Source organism: Babylonia areolata, chromosome 35, assembly GCF_041734735.1.
Source record: "Babylonia areolata isolate BAREFJ2019XMU chromosome 35, ASM4173473v1, whole genome shotgun sequence".
Classification (NCBI taxonomy): Eukaryota; Metazoa; Mollusca; class Gastropoda; order Neogastropoda; family Buccinidae; genus Babylonia; species Babylonia areolata.
Genome location: NC_134910.1, coordinates 27,506,736 through 27,526,892, shown reverse-complemented (window position 1 = coordinate 27,526,892; position 20,157 = coordinate 27,506,736). Strand labels below are relative to the sequence as shown.

The 20,157-nt window shown below is 45.1% G+C and overlaps 1 protein-coding gene across 1 annotated transcript in view; it reads right to left on the bottom strand.

The window, feature by feature from the left end:
* The window catches only part of LOC143277869 (signal peptide peptidase-like 2B), a 26,853-nt gene extending 6,696 nt beyond the window's left edge, over positions 1-20,157 (bottom strand). Inside the window, exons 1-11 of the mRNA XM_076582809.1 lie at positions 20,091-20,157; positions 19,596-19,730; positions 18,057-18,239; positions 17,349-17,435; positions 16,000-16,139; positions 14,297-14,472; positions 13,363-13,573; positions 11,427-11,508; positions 9,285-9,359; positions 5,903-5,962; positions 135-237 (exon numbers count right to left, since the gene is read on the bottom strand). Coding sequence (XP_076438924.1) covers positions 135-237; positions 5,903-5,962; positions 9,285-9,359; positions 11,427-11,508; positions 13,363-13,573; positions 14,297-14,472; positions 16,000-16,139; positions 17,349-17,435; positions 18,057-18,239; positions 19,596-19,730; positions 20,091-20,138 — 1,300 coding nt within the window. The 5' untranslated portion in view covers positions 20,139-20,157. The remainder of the gene's footprint in view (positions 1-134; positions 238-5,902; positions 5,963-9,284; positions 9,360-11,426; positions 11,509-13,362; positions 13,574-14,296; positions 14,473-15,999; positions 16,140-17,348; positions 17,436-18,056; positions 18,240-19,595; positions 19,731-20,090) is intronic.

Here is a 20,157-nt window from a genome sequence, read left to right as displayed (position 1 = left end):
AACAACATATACACACAATAACAACATCAACAACACACACACACTCATTCACACCAACAACAAAAACACACACAGACACACACACACACACACACACACAACACACACACACACACACACACACACAAACTGACCAGGAACGATGACGTCCCCATAACCCAGCAGAGAGTACTTGTCAGTGAAGCACTGCGACATGGCCCAGGTCACCAGGTACGGCATCTTGAACACCGTGGGCATCTGTCACACAGCACACAACACCACAGATACCACAACACCCTGTCCAAGTTTTTCGTAGGAACAATCTGGAAACTTGGTAGGGACATTCTGAATTTGGTAGCAACACACCAGACCCTGAGCCACATCAGCAAACGTACGTTTTATTCACAAGGCATACAAACACTTGATTTAGCTACATTCCCGACGGGCGCAATAGCCGAGTGGTTAAAGCGTTGGACTGTCAATCTGAGGGTCCCGGGTTCGAATCACGGTGACGGCGCCTGGTGGGTAAAGGGTGGAGATTTTTTTACGATCTCCCAGGTCAACATATGTGCAGACCTGCTAGTGCCTGAACCCCCTTCGTGTGTATATGCAAGTAGAAGATCAAATACGCACATTAAAGATCCTGTAATCCATGTCAGCGTTCGGTGGGTTATGGAAACAAGAACATACCCAGCATGCACACCCCCGAAAACGGAGTATGGCTGCCTACATGGCGGGGTAAAAACGGTCATACACGTAAAAGCCCACTCGTGTGCATACGAGTGAACGCAGAAGAAGAAGAAGAAGAAGCTACATTCTCTCTTGTTCGGGAAAACGATCAAGCTGATTGGTCCACTCAATGCTGTTTCAATGTAAACACACACTCGATTAGCTGAGCATGAAATGAAATGAAATGAAATTATGGTGCTTAGAGCCTCGCCGACCACTATGGCCATCTCAAGGCTATCGCCGCGTTAATAACTACTACAAGGATTAAAAAACAAACAATTAAAACGAGTCACCACTTCAAACTTTCCACTCCAAAGTTTAAAAAAAAACTTCCATAGTTTAAAACCTTCAAATCTGGTTAAAAATGTTCACTTCTTTTAAGAAGTCTATCAGCGCCCACGGAGGGACATCACGAAACAAGGTCTTCAAAGAAACCGCCATGTAATGTCTGTGTCTAACGTCATGCAGATCCCAACAGTTAAGGAGCACGTGTTTCACGGTGAGAGGCTCATCACAGGGAATACATCGAGGGGCCTCTTCCCCCTTCAACAAGTAAGAATGAGTAAAAAAAAAAGTGTGCCCCGCACGCAGTCTACACAGCACAGACTCCTCCTTTCTGTTCTTCACCCCCGAAGGGAGGGTGTAGCTAAGCATCATCACGTCAGACCAAGGTTAGTATAGCGACTGCCCTGGCATCATGATCAATAGGTCTAGAGCGTCTGGGTAATGTAATGACAGGAAAGCGTGTCACCATGCTATGCAGTCAAAAATGAACTCATCGGAACAAGTCTTGACGTTGCTGTGACATCAAAGTAGAGTGATGGCCTAGAGGTAACGCGTCCGCCTAGGAAGCGAAAGAATCTGAGCGCGCTGGTTCGAATCACGGCTCAGCCGATATTTTCTCCCCCTCCACTAGACCCTGAGTGGTGGTCTGGACGCTAGTCATTCGGATGGGACAATAAACTGAGGTCCTGTGTGCAGCATGCACTTAGCGCATGTAAAAGAACCCACGGCAACAAAAGGGTTGTTCCTGGCAAAATTCTGTAAAAAAAAAATCCACTTCGATAGGAAAAACAAATAAAACTGCACGCAGGAAAAAATACAAAAAAAAAAGGATGGCGCTGCAGTATAGCGACGCGCTCTCCCTGGGGAAAGCAGCCCGAATTTCACACAGAATACGGCAAAATCATTACAGTTGCCATCTCTGCACCATCCTCCACTCTTTTCTTTCTCCTCACAACAAGTTTTAAATATTAAGGGTCTCACGGCCATTAGGGCAGCGAATTCATAACCCACTGTGTGCAGGGCTCAACAAAGGAAGGCAATACCCACTGTGTGTACGGCTCAACAAAGGAAGGCAATACCCACTGTGTGCAGGGCTCAGCAAAGGAAGGAAATACCCACTGTGCGTAGGGCTCGGCAAAGGAAGGAAATACCCACTGCGTGTAGGGCTCAGCAAAGGAAAGAAATACCCACTGTGTGTAGGGCTCGGTAAAGGAAGGCAATACCCACTGTGTGTAGGGCTCAGCAAAGGAAAGAAATACCCACTGTGTGTAGGGCTCGGCAAAGGAAGGCAATACCCACTGTGTGTACGGCTCAACAAAGGAAGGCAATACCCACTGTGTGTACGGCTCAACAAAGGAAGGCAATACCCACTGTGTGTACGGCTCAACAAAGGAAGACAATACCCACTGTGTGTACGGCTCAACAAAGGAAGACAATACCCACTGTGTGTACGGCTCGACAAAGGAAGGCAGTACCCACTGTGTGTAGGGCTTGGTAAAGGAAGGCAGTACCCACTGTGTGTAGGGCTCAACAAAGGAAGGCAATACCCACTGTGTGCAGGGCTCGGCAAAGGAAGGCAATACCCACTGTGTGTAGGGCTCGGCAAAGGAAGGCAATACCCACTGTGTGTAGGGCTCAACAAAGGAAGGCAATACCCACTGTGTGCAGGGCTCGGCAAAGGAAGACAATACCCACTGTGTGTAGGGCTCGGCAAAGGAAGGCAATACCCACTGTGTGTAGGGCTCGGCAAAGGCAGGCAATACCCACTGTGTGTAGGGCTCGGCAAAGGAAGGCAATACCCACTGTGTGTAGGGCTCGGTAAAGGAAGGCAATACCCACTGTGTGTAGGGCTCGGTAAAGGAAGGCAATACCCACTGTGTGTAGGGCTTGGTAAAGGAAGGAAATAACCACTGTGTGTAGGGCTCGGCAAAGGAAGGCAATACCCACTGTGTGTAGGGCTCAGCAAAGGAAGGCAATACCCACTGTGTGTAGGGCTCGGCAAAGGAAGGCAATACCCACTGTGTGTAGGGCTCAGCAAAGGAAGGCAATACCCACTGTGTGTAGGGCTCGGCAAAGGAAGGAAATACCCACTGTGTGTAGGGCTCGGTAAAGGAAGGCAATACCCACTGTGTGTAGGGCTCGGTAAAGGAAGGCAATACCCACTGTGTGTAGGGCTCAACAAAGGAAGGCAGTACCCACTGTGTGTAGGGCTCGGCAAAGGAAGGCAATACCCGCTGTGTGTAGGGCTCAGCAAAGGAAGGCAATACCCACTGTGTGCAGGGCTCAGCAAAGGAAGACAATACACACTGTGTGTAGGGTTCAGTAAAGGAAGGAAATACCCACTGTGTGTAGGGCTCAGCAAAGGAAGGAAATACCCACTGTGTGTAGGGCTCGGCAAAGGAAGGCAGTACCCACTGTGTGTAGGGCTCGGCAAAGGAAGGCAATACCCACTGTGTGTAGGGCTCGGTAAAGGAAGGCAATACCCACTGTGTGTAGGGCTCGTTAAAGGAAGGCAATACCCACTGTGTGTACGGCTCAACAAAGGAAGGCAATACCCACTGTGTGTACGGCTCAACAAAGGAAGGCAATACCCACTGTGTGCAGGGCTCGGCAAAGGAAGGCAATACCCACTGTGTGTACGGCTCAACAAAGGAAGGCAATACCCACTGTGTGTAGGGCTCGGCAAAGGAAGGCAATACCCACTGTGTGTAGGGCTCGGCAAAGGAAGGAAATACCCACTGTGTGTACGGCTCAACAAAGGAAGGCAATACCCACTGTGTGCAGGGCTCGGCAAAGGAAGGCAATACCCACTGTGTGTACGGCTCAACAAAGGAAGGCAATACCCACTGTGTGTAGGGCTCGGCAAAGGAAGACAATACCCACTGTGTGCAGGGCTTGGTAAAGGAAGGAAATACCCACTGTGTGCAGGGCTTGGTAAAGGAAGGAAATACCCACTGTGTGTAGGGCTCAGCAAAGGAAGACAATACCCACTGTGTGTAGGGCTCAGCAAAGGAAGGCAATACCCACTGTGTGTAGGGCTCGGCAAAGGAAGGAAATACCCACTGTGTGTAGGGCTTGGTAAAGGAAGGCAATACCCACTGTGTGTAGGGCTCGGTAAAGGAAGGAAATACCCACTCTGTGTAAGACTCAGCAAAGGAAGGCAATACCCACTGTGTGCAGGGCTCAGCAAAGGAAGGCAATACCCAATCCTCTCCTTCTGAAGTATGTATCGACCTTCCACAACCCACATCGTGCAACCCATTCACACCTGGGTCGAGTGAGGAAAATCACGAGTCAAATACCTTCCCCAAGAACATGTTCACACCGCCGAAAACGGAGCCTCAAACCCTGGTCACCGGTGAACACTGGACCAGAAGTCCCAGGCCTGAACTGATCCTCCCACAGCGCCTTGTACCTACACATCACCGCCATAATGTGGAGCAGTGGCCCAGTGGTAAAAGCACCTGGCTTGGAAGCCAGTGTCCATGCCGTTCCAAGTCCCAGACACAAAAACCAGGATTTTAACTCATTTGGCCTCTCATACCCTGCTCTCATGGTGACCTCAGTTTCAATCCCCCCCTCTACTTTCACGCTTGGGCTGATTCTTGACCTCAGTTTGACCCCCCCCCCCCCACCCCCCCATCCTCCCGCCCCCCTCACCCCCTCCACTTTCCTGCTTGGGATAATTCTTGACCTCAGTTTTGACCCCCCCCCCCCTCCCTCCACTTTCATGCTTGGGGTGATTCATGTCAAGGTCTTCAGTGTCAGCAGATTCATGGAGGACTGTTGTTGGAGGGACGTGGTGGTGGTCTCCACTCTTGGGGGATGGGGAGGGGGGGGGAGGTCGGGGACGCTCACTCAGTCCGGCTCCACAACCAAGCCATTACTGTCGCCACCAGCAGGCTTAGTAAGTGGTGTCCCAAGTACGTCAAATCAGAGCAGGCACTACTGAACACTGCTCAAGTGCCTCAGCAGCAGTGCAGGGTCTCCTCTGCTGTGTGAGGCCTCCTGGCAAACTGACAACAACAGCTTTTTCCGTGGACTGCAGACGTCTTGAGACTGTTACAGACGAGAACCGAGGTGTGGCTGTGTATGGGGGAGTTGGAATAAGCGGTGTGGGAGTAATGCCACTAAAAACAGTGCTGATGATGGGATAGCAACAGCAACAAAAAAAACAAAAACAAGAGAGGCAAGGCCTTCAAGACTCACTTGTGACTGAGAGTAAAACACACAAGCTTTTTATGTATTGAGTATAATTTCAAAATGTAATGTTTAAGGTGAGAAAGATCAGTTTAAAGCAAATTAAGTCCCTTAGCATAATTACAGAGTAATTTCCCTTTTTTACTATCTGCATCAAAACGTTTGCAAAATAAATAAAACTTCCACGCTTAGCAAAAGAAGTTCCTGTTTGAACAAAAAATGATAATAATGACTCCTCTTGTTGTTGGGTCAGAATATCAGATCAAAGTGCCAAGTTTAGAGAATACAAAAAATATAAATATAACAGTAAATGCAGTTTGCGTATAATTAGGCTTCATTATTTATTTTTTTGTGCCCATCCCAGAGGTGCAATATTGTTTTAAACAAGATGACTGGAAAGAACTGAATTTGCCCTATTTTTATGCCTAATTTGGTGTCAACTGACAAAGTATTTGCAGAGAAAATGTCAATGTTAAAGTTTACCACGGACACACAGACACACACACACACAGACAACCGAACACCGGGTTAAAACATAGACTCACTTTGTTTACACAAGTGAGTCAAAAAAACAGAATGTGCCCACTGCAGTACATGCAAAATATCCGTATTGATTGCGAGTGAAGCTGACCAGGTGTTAGGGATTATATCAGCTACTGGACGGGGGTTGCAAAGCGTTCCACCCTGAACAACCAACACAGCTCCTCACCTGTTCCCCTGTCTGGCTGTCTCCACCCGTGGCCACCTTGATCATCACACTTTCACCGTTCTGCACACACACACACACACACACATATATATAATCAATGATCTTCTTCTTCTTCTTCGGCGTTCGTGGGCTGCAACTCCCACCTTCACTCGTATATACGCGAGTGGGCTTTTACGTGTATGACCGTTTTTACCCCGCCATGTAGGCAGCCATACTCCGCTTTCGGGGGTGTGCATGCTGGGTATGTTCTTGTTTCCATAACCCACCGAACGCTGACATGGATTACAGGATCTTTAACGTGCATATTTGATTTTCTGCTTGCGTATACACACGAAGGGGGTGCAGGCACTAGCAGGTCTGCACATATGTTGACCTGGGAGATCGTAAAAATCTCCACCCTTTACCCACCAGGCGCCGTCACCATGACTCGAACCCGGGACCACCAGATTGAAAGTCTAACGTTTTAACCATTCGGCTACTGCGCCCTGTCTTATCAATGATCAAACACAAACGTAACTATGGACTCTAACCACACACACCTGCTCTTTTTTTCCTCCCCCATATCTCCTTCTAAAGAAGTCGACCAATATCAGTAATAGTGTTTATAAATAAGATACATAAAAAAAAATGTTGCTGCCCTACGTATGTGCAGACCTGCCAGTGCCTGAACCCCCTTCGTGTGTATACCCACGCAAAAGATCATATACGCACGTTAAAGATCCTGTAATCCATGTCAGCGTTTGGTGGGTTATGGAAACAAGAACATACCCAGCATGCACACCCCCGAAAACGGAGTATGGCTGCCTACATGGCAGGGTAAATAAACAAAACAGTCACACACGTAAAATGTTGAATGTTACATGTTTGTCTGAGTGTGTATGTGTGCGTGCCTTAAATATGATGGAACGACACAGGAAATGAATGATGAGCGCCCAATGGCAGCCGTCAGTCGGCTCTACCCAGGCAGGCAGCCTGCTGTGTAAAAGACCCTGTGTTTGTAAAGCGCTTCGAGCTTGGTCTCCGACCGAGGATAGGTGCTATATAAGTATCCACATCAATCAATCAAACCAGAAGACTTAACAGGCAGGAAATATGCAATACAATAAAACAAAAATGAAATAATAACAATAATGATAATAATAATGAGCGTTATCACACAGCTTACCCTGAGGTAGAGCTCTAAGAGCATTTAACAGCCAACACGTGTGACATGAATAAGGTACAGGAATATAAATTTAAAAAAACACCATTACTGAAGATAAAAAAAACTCCCTAAAAATACAGTTTTAAAACAGTGTATCATCGCTCATATCATACACAATTCTCCCAACTCACCCTCTCACATAAGCACACACCTACACACACACACAACCACACCTACACACACACACACAACCACACCTACACACACACACACACACACAACCACACCTACACACACACACACACACACACACCACACCTACACACACACAACCACGCCTACACACACACACACACACACAACCACACCTACACACACACACACACACACACAACCACACCTACACACACACACACACACACAACCACACCTACACACACACACACGCACACAACCACACCTACACACACGCACACACAACCACACCTACACACACAGAGACAGACAGTCCCCACACGCTCAGTACAAACAAAAATACACTCATTGGAAAGAAGAAAGATTCATCTTTATTTTGACATAAAGCCTGCTGGTACCTATGACATGAATATATATATATATACATATATATTCATGTGTGTGTGTATATGTACGTATACATATGTAAGTATGTGTGCATGCATGTATATATGCACATGTCACTTAGTTTGAAGTATGTAGATTTTAGCCAGCGTGATGTGAGATAGTCTGAAATATGTATTTTGGCAAACGTGATGTGAGACTGTGTCTATTTATTTATTTTATTCTATTATATCTTATTTCATTTTTATTCTTTTTTTTTATGCATATGTCACTTAGTCTTAAATTTGTGCATCTTATTGTAAAGCACGGTAATCTCCATTTGAGATGGGGGTACGGCGCCATATAAGCCTGCATAGTATTAGTATTATTAAAGTAGAGGGCAAAAAAATCAGAAACAAATAGAGTGACAAGAGAGAAGAATAAGAAAAAAAAAGAAGAAAATTTCTTTCACTGAATTTCCAGAAGGTGGGGATAGACTTTACAAGTGAAAGAACTCCTATCATCCCCATAGGGGTAACTGAACAGCCAAATCTCAGCATCAAATGTTGTACCATGATACACTTTACAAGTGAAAGAGCTCCTATCATCCCCATAGGGGTAACTGAACAGCCAAATCTCAGCATCAAATGTTGTACCATGATACACTTTACCAGTGAAAGAGCTCCTATCATCCCAATAGGGGTAACTGAACAGCCAAATCTCAGCATCAAATGTTGTACCATGATACACTTTACAAGTGAAAGAGCTACTATCATCCCCATAGAGGTAACTGAACAGCCAAATCTCAGCATCAAATGTTGTACCATGATACACTTTACCAGTGAAACAGCTCCTATCATCCCCATAGGGGTAACTGAACAGCCAAATCTCAGCATCAAATGTTGCACCATGATACACTTTACCAGTGAAAGAGCTCCTGTCATCCCAATAGAGGTAACTGAACAGCCAAATGTCAGCATCAAATGTTGTACCATGATACACTTTACAAGTGAAAGAGCTCCTATCATCCCAATAGGGGTAACTGAACAGCCAAATCTCAGCATCAAATGTTGTACCATGATACACTTTACCAGTGAAAGAGCTCCTATCATCCCCATAGAGGTAACTGAACAGCCAAATCTCAGCATCAAATGTTGTACCATGATACATTTTACAAGTGAAAGAGCTCCTATCATCCCCACAGAGGTAACTGAACAGCCAAATCTCAGCATCAAATGTTGTACCATGATACACTTTACCAGTGAAAGAGCTCCTATCATCCCCATAGGGGTAACTGAACAGCCAAATCTCAGCATCAAATGTTGTACCATGATACACTTTACCAGTGAAAGAGCTCCTATCATCCGCATAGGGGTAACTGAACAGCCAAATCTCAGCATCAAATGTTGTACCATGATACATTTTACAAGTGAAAGAGCTCCTATCATCCCCACAGAGGTAACTGAACAGCAAAATCTCAGCATCAAATGCTGTACCATGATCAACGTAAGGACAGACTAGTTTTCTTTTCTTTCTTTCTTTTTTTTTTTTGGTATTTTGTTATTTAAAAAAAAATTTTTTAGCAGAAGGTGGATTCGGTCAAAGCCAAGCAGACAGACATAAAAACTGAAGAGCAGAGACATGCCAAAAAAAATAAATAAATAAAAAAGGTGAACTGACCTTGGTAAACAGCGGTGTTATAAACACAAAGAAAATGTCGTAAATGAACAGGAGACCAAGGAGCACAGTGCAGGCCTGAAAAAAAAAAGAAAGAAAAAAAAAAGGTGAAATACAAATACAAACACACACACACACTCAAACACATACATGCACACAAACCCGCATGCACTCTCACACACACACACTCACACACACACACACACACACACAGAGTTTCAGTTTCAGTTTCAAGAAAGTGTCATAACACGCAGACTGGTCTATATAAAATAATATATACAACACCACAATTGCTTTTTTTTTCTTTTTTTTTTTTTTTTTTTTTAAGAGGGTTGGGTGGGGAAGCAGAAGCCTGATCTTAGCACAGACCCAATGCGTGTGTCACACTACACACACACACACAGACACACACACACACTACACACACACACACACACACACACACACACACACTCACTCACTCACACACACACACACACACACACACACACACACACACACACACACACACACACACACACACACACACACACACACTTCAAGTGGAAAGATATCAAACTGAAGGCCACCACTCCAATATAAAAGCTACCACACAGAGCTGGCAAGAAGCACTGTACACACAACACAGATGAGGAAAACTGCACACAGACACAGAGCACTACACAGACAATACAGACCAGGTAAACTGCACAGACACAGAGCACTACACAGCACACAGACACAGAACACGACACAAGACAATACAGACCAGGTAAACTGCACACAGACACAGAACAAGACACAGACAATACAGACCAGGTAAACTGCACAGATACAGAGCACTACACAGCACACAGACACAGAACACGACAGCGGACACAGACAATACAGACCAGGTAAACTGCACACAGACACAGAACACTACACAGACAATACAGACCAGGTAAACTGCACAGACACAGAACACGACACAGACAATAGAGACAAGGAAAACTGCACACAGACATAGAAAACTACACAGACAATACAGACATGGAAAACTGCACACAGACACATAGAACACTACACAGACAATACAGACAAGGTAAAGTGCACACAGACACAGAACACTACAGAGATTACACAGATGAGGAAAACTGCAAATAGAGCACTACACAGACAATACAGACAAGGTAAACTGCACACAGACACAGAACACTACACAGACAATACAGACATGGAAAACTGCACACAGACACAGAACACTACAGAGATTACACAGATGAGGAAAACTGCAAACAGAGCACTACAGAGACAACACAGACAATGAAAACTGCACACAGACACATAGAACACTACACAGACAATACAGACAAGGTAAACTGCACACAGACACAGAACACTACACAGACCATACAGACATGGAAAACTGCACACAGAACACGACACAGACAATACAGACGAGGAAAACTGCCCACAGACACAGAGCACAACAGAGATTACACAGACAAGGAAAACTTCAAACAGAGCACTACACAGACGAGATAAACTGCACTCAGACACAGAGCACAACAGAGATTAAACAGACGAGGAAAACTGCAAACAGAGCACTACAGAGATTACACAGACAAGGAAAACTGCACACAGAACACTACAGAGACAACTGCACACAGAACACTAAAGAGACGAGGAAAACGGCACACAGACACACAGAGCACTACACAGACAATACAGACATGGAAAACTGCACACAGACACACACAGCACTACACAGACAATACAGACAAGGAAAACTGCACACAGACACATAGAACACTACACAGACAATACAGACAAGGTAAACTGCACACAGACACACAGAGCACTACACAGACAATACAGACGAGGAAAACTGCCCACAGACACAGAGCACAACAGAGATTACACAGACAAGGAAAACTTCAAACAGAGCACTACACAGACGAGATAAACTGCACTCAGACACAGAGCACAACAGAGATTACACAGACGAGGAAAACTGCACACAGAACACTACAGAGACAACTGCACACAGAACACTAAAGAGACGAGGAAAACTGCAGACACACAGAACACTACACAGACAACGAAAACTGCACACAGACACACAGAGCACTACACAGACAACACAGACAAGGAAAACTGCACACAGACACAGCGCTGTCTCACCCTCAGGCTGGGCATCAGCAAGGCTCGCATGACGTACAGGCAGAAGCAGAACCCGATGATGTCCTGCAGGATCCAGGCGAAGCTGCAACAAATCAAACCACTCACTCACCACAACAGCCCAGTGCTTTAAGCCATGGACTCTCAATCTAAGGGGTCCCAGGTCTGAAATCTCAGTAACGGCATCTGGTGGGTAAAGGGTGCAGACCTGCTAGTGCATGGACCCCCTTTCAAGAGTTTACGCACTCAGAAGACCAAACACGCACGTTGAGGATCGTGGAAACAAGAACGTACCCAGTATGCACACCTCCCAAAATGGAGTATGGCTGCCTTCATGACGGGGTAATTAAACAAAACAGACACACGTGTAAAATGCTATATATCTATGTGTGTGTGTATGTGTGCATGACTGAAACTTGATGAAACAGGAAACGAATGATGAGCGCCCAGATGGCAACTGTCAGTTGGCTCTACCCAGATGGGCAGCCTGCTGCGCAAAATGACTGTTCGTAAAGCACATAGAGCTTGGTCTCTGACCGAGGATAGGTGCAAAAGGTGCTATATAAGTATCCATAGCATCATTCACTCATATCAAACAACAACAAAAGAAAACAACCCCCCATTCAATTCACAGTTCACACAGGTCCCTGGCAAACTGGAGTGGGGCGATACGGTGATATTCAAGGTGTTCTGGTTGTATGATAGATTCTCAACAATGTGTAACACATCACTTGCTGAAGTCATGTACTGGCCTGCAGCTGGAAACTTACGTAAATAAATTCTTCCGCTGGTAATATAAGGAACACATCTACTGCAAGCACACACACAAACCACACACACATCCTATTTAATCGTATCTCACTCTCTTTATCTATCTTTTTCTTTTTAAATGAACCATGCATCATTAATGCAGGAGAAGATCCGAAACGAAGATCTGTGGGAGCAAGCGGGACAGGAACCCCCCCTGTCATCTGCATCACCATTTCAGTGGGCATTACTCCCACACCAGTCATTCCGAGTCCTCCATACACAGCCACACCCAGGCTGGTCTGTCCCAGAATTGACAGCCCGCCGCCCCCCATACCCCCACGCCCCCCCACTCCTATTTCCCCCCCGGTCCCCTTCATGACCGTTTTAATGGTATGAGTGTCGCCCCCACGATCAGCATCTAAAGACGCATCGCCGCGGTCCCTATCGGGAGAAATCATGAGCTCCGGGCCTGGGAGAGTCTCTTGCCGAGTCTCGATCCCAGCATCATGATTCCTGCCATCGTGGGATGGCGTACGAGGCATGGTAACTGCACTTAGGCACCCAGCGACAATCCGATCCCCAACAGAGAAAGGACAGACAGGATCGACTTAGAGGTAGAGAAAAACGAACGATTCGAGGGGGCCGAGTCGAATATAGTACACAGAATGTAAGAATACAATAAACTCAAGCCGCACGCAGCAAAATAAGGCCAAATGAAAACACTTAATAGCCAAAAAAAAGCGCAAGACGAGACAGAGCGTAAACCTGACAAGATGGCGTAGAGAGCCTTGGCCAAAGGAATGATTCAGCGCTTGTAGCTTTTAGAGGCGTTTGACTGGCTAAGAGCGGACCAGGCAAGACGGGTCATCTTTTCACTGTTGACCGCGCGAAATTTGGCCAAGCAGAGCAAACCCATTGGCCTAGTTTGCATCAGTCTGACATGGTACAGTACATGACACCAAAAGGAGGAGTTTGTATTATACTCCATGTTTGGTGATACATATACTTACCATGTCAAACTGATGCAAACTAGGCCTATCGGTTTGCTCTGCTTGGCCAAATTTCGCGCGGCTAACAGTGAAAAGACGCCCCTCTTTGCCTGGCCCGCTCTTAGCCAATCAAACGCCTCTAAAAGCTATAAGCGCTGAATCATTCCTTTGGCCAAGGCTGACACCAAACCCCTTCTTACCTCTGGTGGCGGAAGACGACCCAGACGGCGACGAAGCCAGCACACAGCAGGACCAGGAAGAGGCTGCGGACCTGGGGGGGCCGTGCCATGCAGGGCACCCTCCTCACCGGCACCCGGCCAGGGCAGGGCACCAGGCGGCGCCACAGGGGCAGGAAGGCTTGGAACAGACCGTTGACGCCCGCCACGCAGAATATTGCGATGATCACGTACACTGCAACACGCATGCATGGTGGTGGTGTTGGTTTTTTGGTGTTCATTCTCCGTATTTGGGGGTTGTAATGCTGATTACGTTCCTGTTTCCGTAACCCACCTAACACTGACATGGGACACAGGATCTGTAATGTGCGTGTCTGACCTTTTTGCATGTGTATTTTTGTATTTGTATTTGTATCTGTATTTCTCACAACAGATTTCACTGTGTGAAATTCGGGCTGCTCTCCCCAGGGAGAGTGCATCGCTATACTACAGCACCACCCATTTTTTTCTTTTTTTCCTAGGTGCAGTTTTACTTGTTTTTCCTATCAAAGTGGATTTTTCTACAGAATTTTGCCAGGAACAACCCTTTTGTTGCCATGGGTTCTTTTACATGCAGTAAGTGCATGCTGCACACGGGACCTCAGTTTATTGTCTCATCCGAATGACTAGTGTCCAGACCACCACTCAAGGTCTAGTGGAGGGGGGGAGAAAATATCGGCGGCTGAGCCGTGATTCGAACCAGCGCCCTCAGATTCTCTCGCTTCCTAGGCGGACGCGTTACCTCAAGGCCATCACTCCACTAGCACAAAGGAGAGGCACTAGCAGGTCTGCAAAACACAACTCCCCTCCATTCCGCACCCCTCACCCACACCCACAACTGCCTTCCAATTGCACCCCACCCCCTCAACAACACAGACACAACACAGACACACACACACACACACACACACTGACTCACCCAAGTAGTCGTAGAAGAAGTAGAGGAGGGTGAGGCTGACACAGAAGAACACCACCAGGAGCACGCTCATGATGATCCCCATTCCCAGGGACAGGCTCTCCTCTTTCTTCTCCTCCTCCTCTTCCTCCTCCTCCTCCTCCTTTTGGCCCTCCTCACGAGATGCTCGCCTCCGCTTCCTGAACCGACCAACCATGTCAATCCAATGTCACTGTCCATCAATAGAAATTAGCACCAATGGTAAAGAAACAAATGTAAAAAAAAACAAAAAACAAAAAACAAAAAAAAACCCACATGTGTGCACATGTACAAAGCACAAACATGAATACACACACAGAGACACCCATCACATACACACACACATACACAAGCACACACACACACACACACACACACAGAGGTACTAACAGTGACACACACAAAAGCATACACAGAAACACATCACACACACACACACACACACACACACACACACACAGCTGCTGTTTTCCTGATGTAGGAAATTGTGTCAACTGACCCTTTACTAGGTCAGATAATTCATTAACTTGTCACATTTGTAATCCAGTAACTCTTCAGGAAATCACACACCCTTGCTGATACGAGTCTGAAAATGTCACCAAACTCAACTACTTCTGGTCAAAATCAAAAACTCTCTCTCTCTCTCTCTCTCTCTCTCTCACACACACACACACACACATGTATTCATACACTTTTTCATGTCCATTCACAGGCACTTGCCCACTTATACGTCACTCATTAATCCAATTTTCTTTGTTTGCTATCAGCCTTAATGGACAGACATTTAAAATACAGAATGAACTAAATTCAAGCAGTCTACAGCATCCATATCAACTATAACTACTAGTTGTCCAAGACGGCATACTCTGCATACTAGCTCTGCAAGTTAAGTTCGTGCATTTTCTGATCACTGTAATGTAATGTAATGGCATGCCATGTAATGTAATGTCACGTCACTTCATAAACAAATGTATCTATGTGAATGTGTTTGAACATACATATACATGTAGAAATGTGTGTGTGTGTGTGTGTGTGTCTGCGTGTGTGAGTGTGTGTGACCATATGTGTCATGGAAATCATAAAAAAGATGTGTAAAATATTTCTCTATTTTGTTTGGTTTTTTTGTGCATGGTTTTATGTAACTTTACATGCATGTCTTATAAACCTTGTTCGGGTTTAACTGACATTAAAACTGATTCTGATTCTGTTTCAACAACAAAAACTAACAGAATGAGGTAATAATGCATATAACATGGCATGCTTTAAAAGATACACACACACATACACACATATTTATATATATACCTATATTTATATATACATTTGTATACATATCTGAATAATCATTGCATGGGCTGTGCATGGCTTTTACACTGATAGCATCAGTGTCATTGAAGTCTTGTCAACTGAGATTTCATGGTTAACATATACTAACGACGATCCTCTGAAATGATTATACACTGCATGTGCATGTACTTGTGCATGTACATACTTACACATTCACGTATAAACATAATTATGGATCAACATGTGTTAACGTCTTGTTTCATAAACTGTAAAGGACAATACCATCAAAATACCATTAAAAAAAAAACAAAAAAAAACAGAAAGAATTTTTAATAGAATAAATAAACTTTTTTTTTTTTTTTTTTTTTTAAACTGAAGAGAAGGAAGAACTAAACACAGACTTGTTGTAGTGGGCGGAGGCGGAGAGGTACGCCCCTGTCACCACACACAGCGTGGCCAGTGCGAACATGATGATGATGTTGGGGTCAAAACGGGGAGGGTTGGGGGCGTACAGCCACACCCTCACCTCCGTCCCCACACCCTGCACACACACACACACACACACACACACACACACGCATGCATACACACACACACACACACATCAACAGTCATCATCATCATTACCACTACCATCATCCTTATTACCATCATCATCATCATCACTATCGTCACCATCATCATGATTATCACCACAATCATCACCATCATCATCATTATCACCATCGTCACCACCTTCATCACCATCACTAACACTGCGCCAACATCATCACCACCACAATCATCGTCAACATCATTACCACCACCATCATCATCACCTTCATCATCAATATCATCATCACCTTTATCATCATTATCACTATCATCATCATCACTATAATCATCATCACCTAACAGGCCTCAGCCTGTATATTCATCAGATCTCAGCATTGAGTATCATATCATGCTAATGAAGATTATATTTCCTTCTTTTTTTTTTCTCTCACAATAAAAGAAAAAAAAATTCTATGCATATTTTCTCACACGTCTTTGCTGGGGGGGAGGGGGGGGATGGTGCGGGGTGTTGGGGAGGGGGGGTGGGGGGCTGACAACATGGAGGAAACCTCTGTGATTGATTGGCTGACAAACTGGGTGGAGGGTGGGGGGGGTGGTATGTAATATTTGTGCTTGGCTGAGAGTTGCACAAAATCTTAGGAGCATTTCATTCTAACAAGACTCTACACATCCTCCTTTCAACAGTATAAATCTTCTTCTTCTTTTGCGTTCGTGGGCAGCAACTCCTACGTTCACTCGTATGTACACGAGTGGGCTTTTACGTGATCTGCACTAGTGGGTCACGGTTAAGTATGTGTAATTAAATGGGCTTTTACGTGTATGACCATTTTTACCCCGCCAAGTAGGCAGCCATACTCCGCCTTTTTCGGGGGGGGGGGTGTATGCTGGGTATGTTCCTGTTTCCATAACCCACCGAATGCTGACATGGATTACAGATCTTTAACGTACACACGAAGGGGGTTCAGGCACTAACAGGTCTGCACAGATGTCGACCTGGGAGACTGGAAAAAATCTCCACCCTTTACCCACCAGGCGCCGTCACCGAGATTCAAACCCGGGACCCTCAGATTGAAAGTCCAATGCTTTAACCACTCGGCTATTGCGCCCGTCCAACAGTACAAATGACACATTTCAATAGCCGTCAGTCTCAAGACGACGGGAGAGATGGAGGGAGAAAGGAAGCGGAGGAACTGACCACCAAAGTGTGGAAGTCATCAGGGAAGATGATGGCCACAGTGATGTTGACAGCATTGTACTCGCTGCGGTTTCCGCCCGGGGGTGTCTGCACAAGAGAAAACAGTCCGCCTGACTCTTTTCACTCTCATACCTTCTCTGTCTCTCTCTTTCTGTCTGTCTGTCTGTCTCTCTCTCTCACACACACATACATACACATATATCACACACACACACACACTACACACACACATATATTATGTGTATACAACTGAATCTGTTTATCTCCATGATCCAAATTGACAAGGACTGACCTATGGTAACGTTTCCTTCAGACTGTCCACAAACAAACACACACACACACACACACACACACACAAACATACACACACACCACACACATCCATACACACACACATTCACTCACAAACGTACACAAACACACATCCACACACACACACACATCCACACACACACACACATCCACACACACCATCCTTATACACACACTCGCTCGCACACTCGCTCACACACACACACACACACACATTCACACACACACGCAACATACAAAACCACACAAACACTACACAAATCCACACACACAAACACTACACACACAAACACTACACACACATCCAGAACCACACACACACACACACACACACACATCCAGAACAACACACACACACACACACACACACACACAAACACACACACACTGACTGACCCGTGAGGTCTCATCCCTGTCGTCCACGACCAGAGCACCCACACCCCCGGCCTCCTGAATGATGGCTGCTTTCTCCACAAACGTGCAATTGCCCCGGGCGACGGCTACAACCATGCCGCTGATGTTGGCATAAACATTGGAACAGCCGTTGTAGTGGCTGTAGTCCGCAAGGGGGAACGAGGGCTGTGCAAAATGGGGGCAGGGAGGGGTTAGGAGTATCGGCATCATCATCTATGCCAACATTGTTATCATTGTCAAAATTCTTCTTTCTTTTCTTTTTTTTTTAACTCACTCAGTACAGCCAGTCCTCTCTTCTCCTCTACACAGACCCCTCGGATGTCCAGTGGGTGTCTCAATGATCCAACCTTTAGCTTCCGTCGTCAGAATTGTGGTATTCTTTGTCAACATTCACCTCTTCAGTGTAAGAGCCTTCCGCTTGTAATATTTTGATGGTGGTAATTGGGGAGAAACGCTGTTAACGTCGTCTCTTTCGCCGTTCGTATGGAGAGAGTTAAGGAGGGGCCTCATGATGCCACTATCATAATCTTTATTATATCTTTGGGAGGGGTTTTTGTGTGTGTGTGTGTGTCGTGGTTATGTGCACCTTATTGTTTGACATGTCACTAGCACTGTCACTCTTCTTTGGCCGGAGGCAAAAAGAATTGTCCTGTTGACAATTACACAGACATTCAAACTCAAACCAAACGCATACTCAAACACACACACACACACACAGAGATAGATATATACAAGTATACACACACACACACACACACATATATATATATATAATATATATATATATATATATATATATACATACATATATTTATCTATCTCTTTATGTGTGAGTGTATGTGTGTGTATGTGTCAGTGTGTGTTACTGTAATATTCTTTTACAAAAATACATTCTTACATAATTCAAACTTCCTGCTGACAATAACACTGACATTTAAACTGTAACCAAATTTAGTTTATAACCCTGTGATGCTGTCTAGTCTTAGAAAGTTTTTTTTTATTTAATTAAAACACACACTACAGTAGCACAGCAAATGCTATACTGGTCAGTTTCTGTAAATCATTACAATAAGAATTTCATAATCACAAGCTGATGACAAAGATAACAATGACACCATCACCACAACTACCATCAACACCACCAACACTATCACAACAGACTTTTACTGTTTCAAGACGTAATCATGACAAGTGTTGGTTATGAGGATGATTACAATAATCATGATGGATGTCAGTAACTGGTGTTTGAGTGTGTGTGTGTGTGTGTGTGTGTGTGTGTGTGTGTGTGTAATTGTGTATCTAGCCATTCTAGGCTGGTGTGTGATAGTGTGTATGTGTATGTGTTATGCTTTGTGTGTGGAGGAAAAAGACAGAGACTTTGAATGTAAAATGTTAAAAAAATAAATCAAAATATAAAAACCCAGACAAAGTAAACTTTTTATCCCTTCCTCAAGTTCCTGGTAACCTGGTGTACAGCTAATGAGCTAAATGGAAAGAAAAGGGCTCATTTATAGTTCCCACCTGCCCAATGTAGGTGGTTGGCAGTGGGTTGAAATAAGAGTTGTAGGTCAAACAGAAGGCCTCATCTTGATTGTGTCTGCTGCTGTTGCTTCCCCGGAAATCTGCTCGGATCAAACCTATTTCTCCAGCACTTGCCTGTTTGAACAATGATTAACACACACGTACTGTATCAATACACACAACTGACTCAAGAGACTGTGAGAGACTCAGAATGGGAAAATGAGACAAGGGGATTACAAGGAGGTGGTGGTAGTGATAGCAGACAAACAGAAACAGGAAAACAAACAGAGAGAGCTCAAGCAACAACTCTGGGTATCTGGAGCGAGCGAGAGAGGGAAAGAGAGAGAGAGAGAGGTGGGTCGGAGAGAGTGAGGGAGAGACACAGGAAGACAGAGCTGTATAAATGAAAAATAATTATAAAAAGCGAAACAAAATCAAAGATGGGAGAATACTCATCGATTTTTGAATCAACAGCCAATCAACAGCCAAGCTTACTTTAAAAAACACAAAGACCGTTGCCCAGAACAGCAGATGTAACGCCATTGTTGACTGTCCTGCCCAC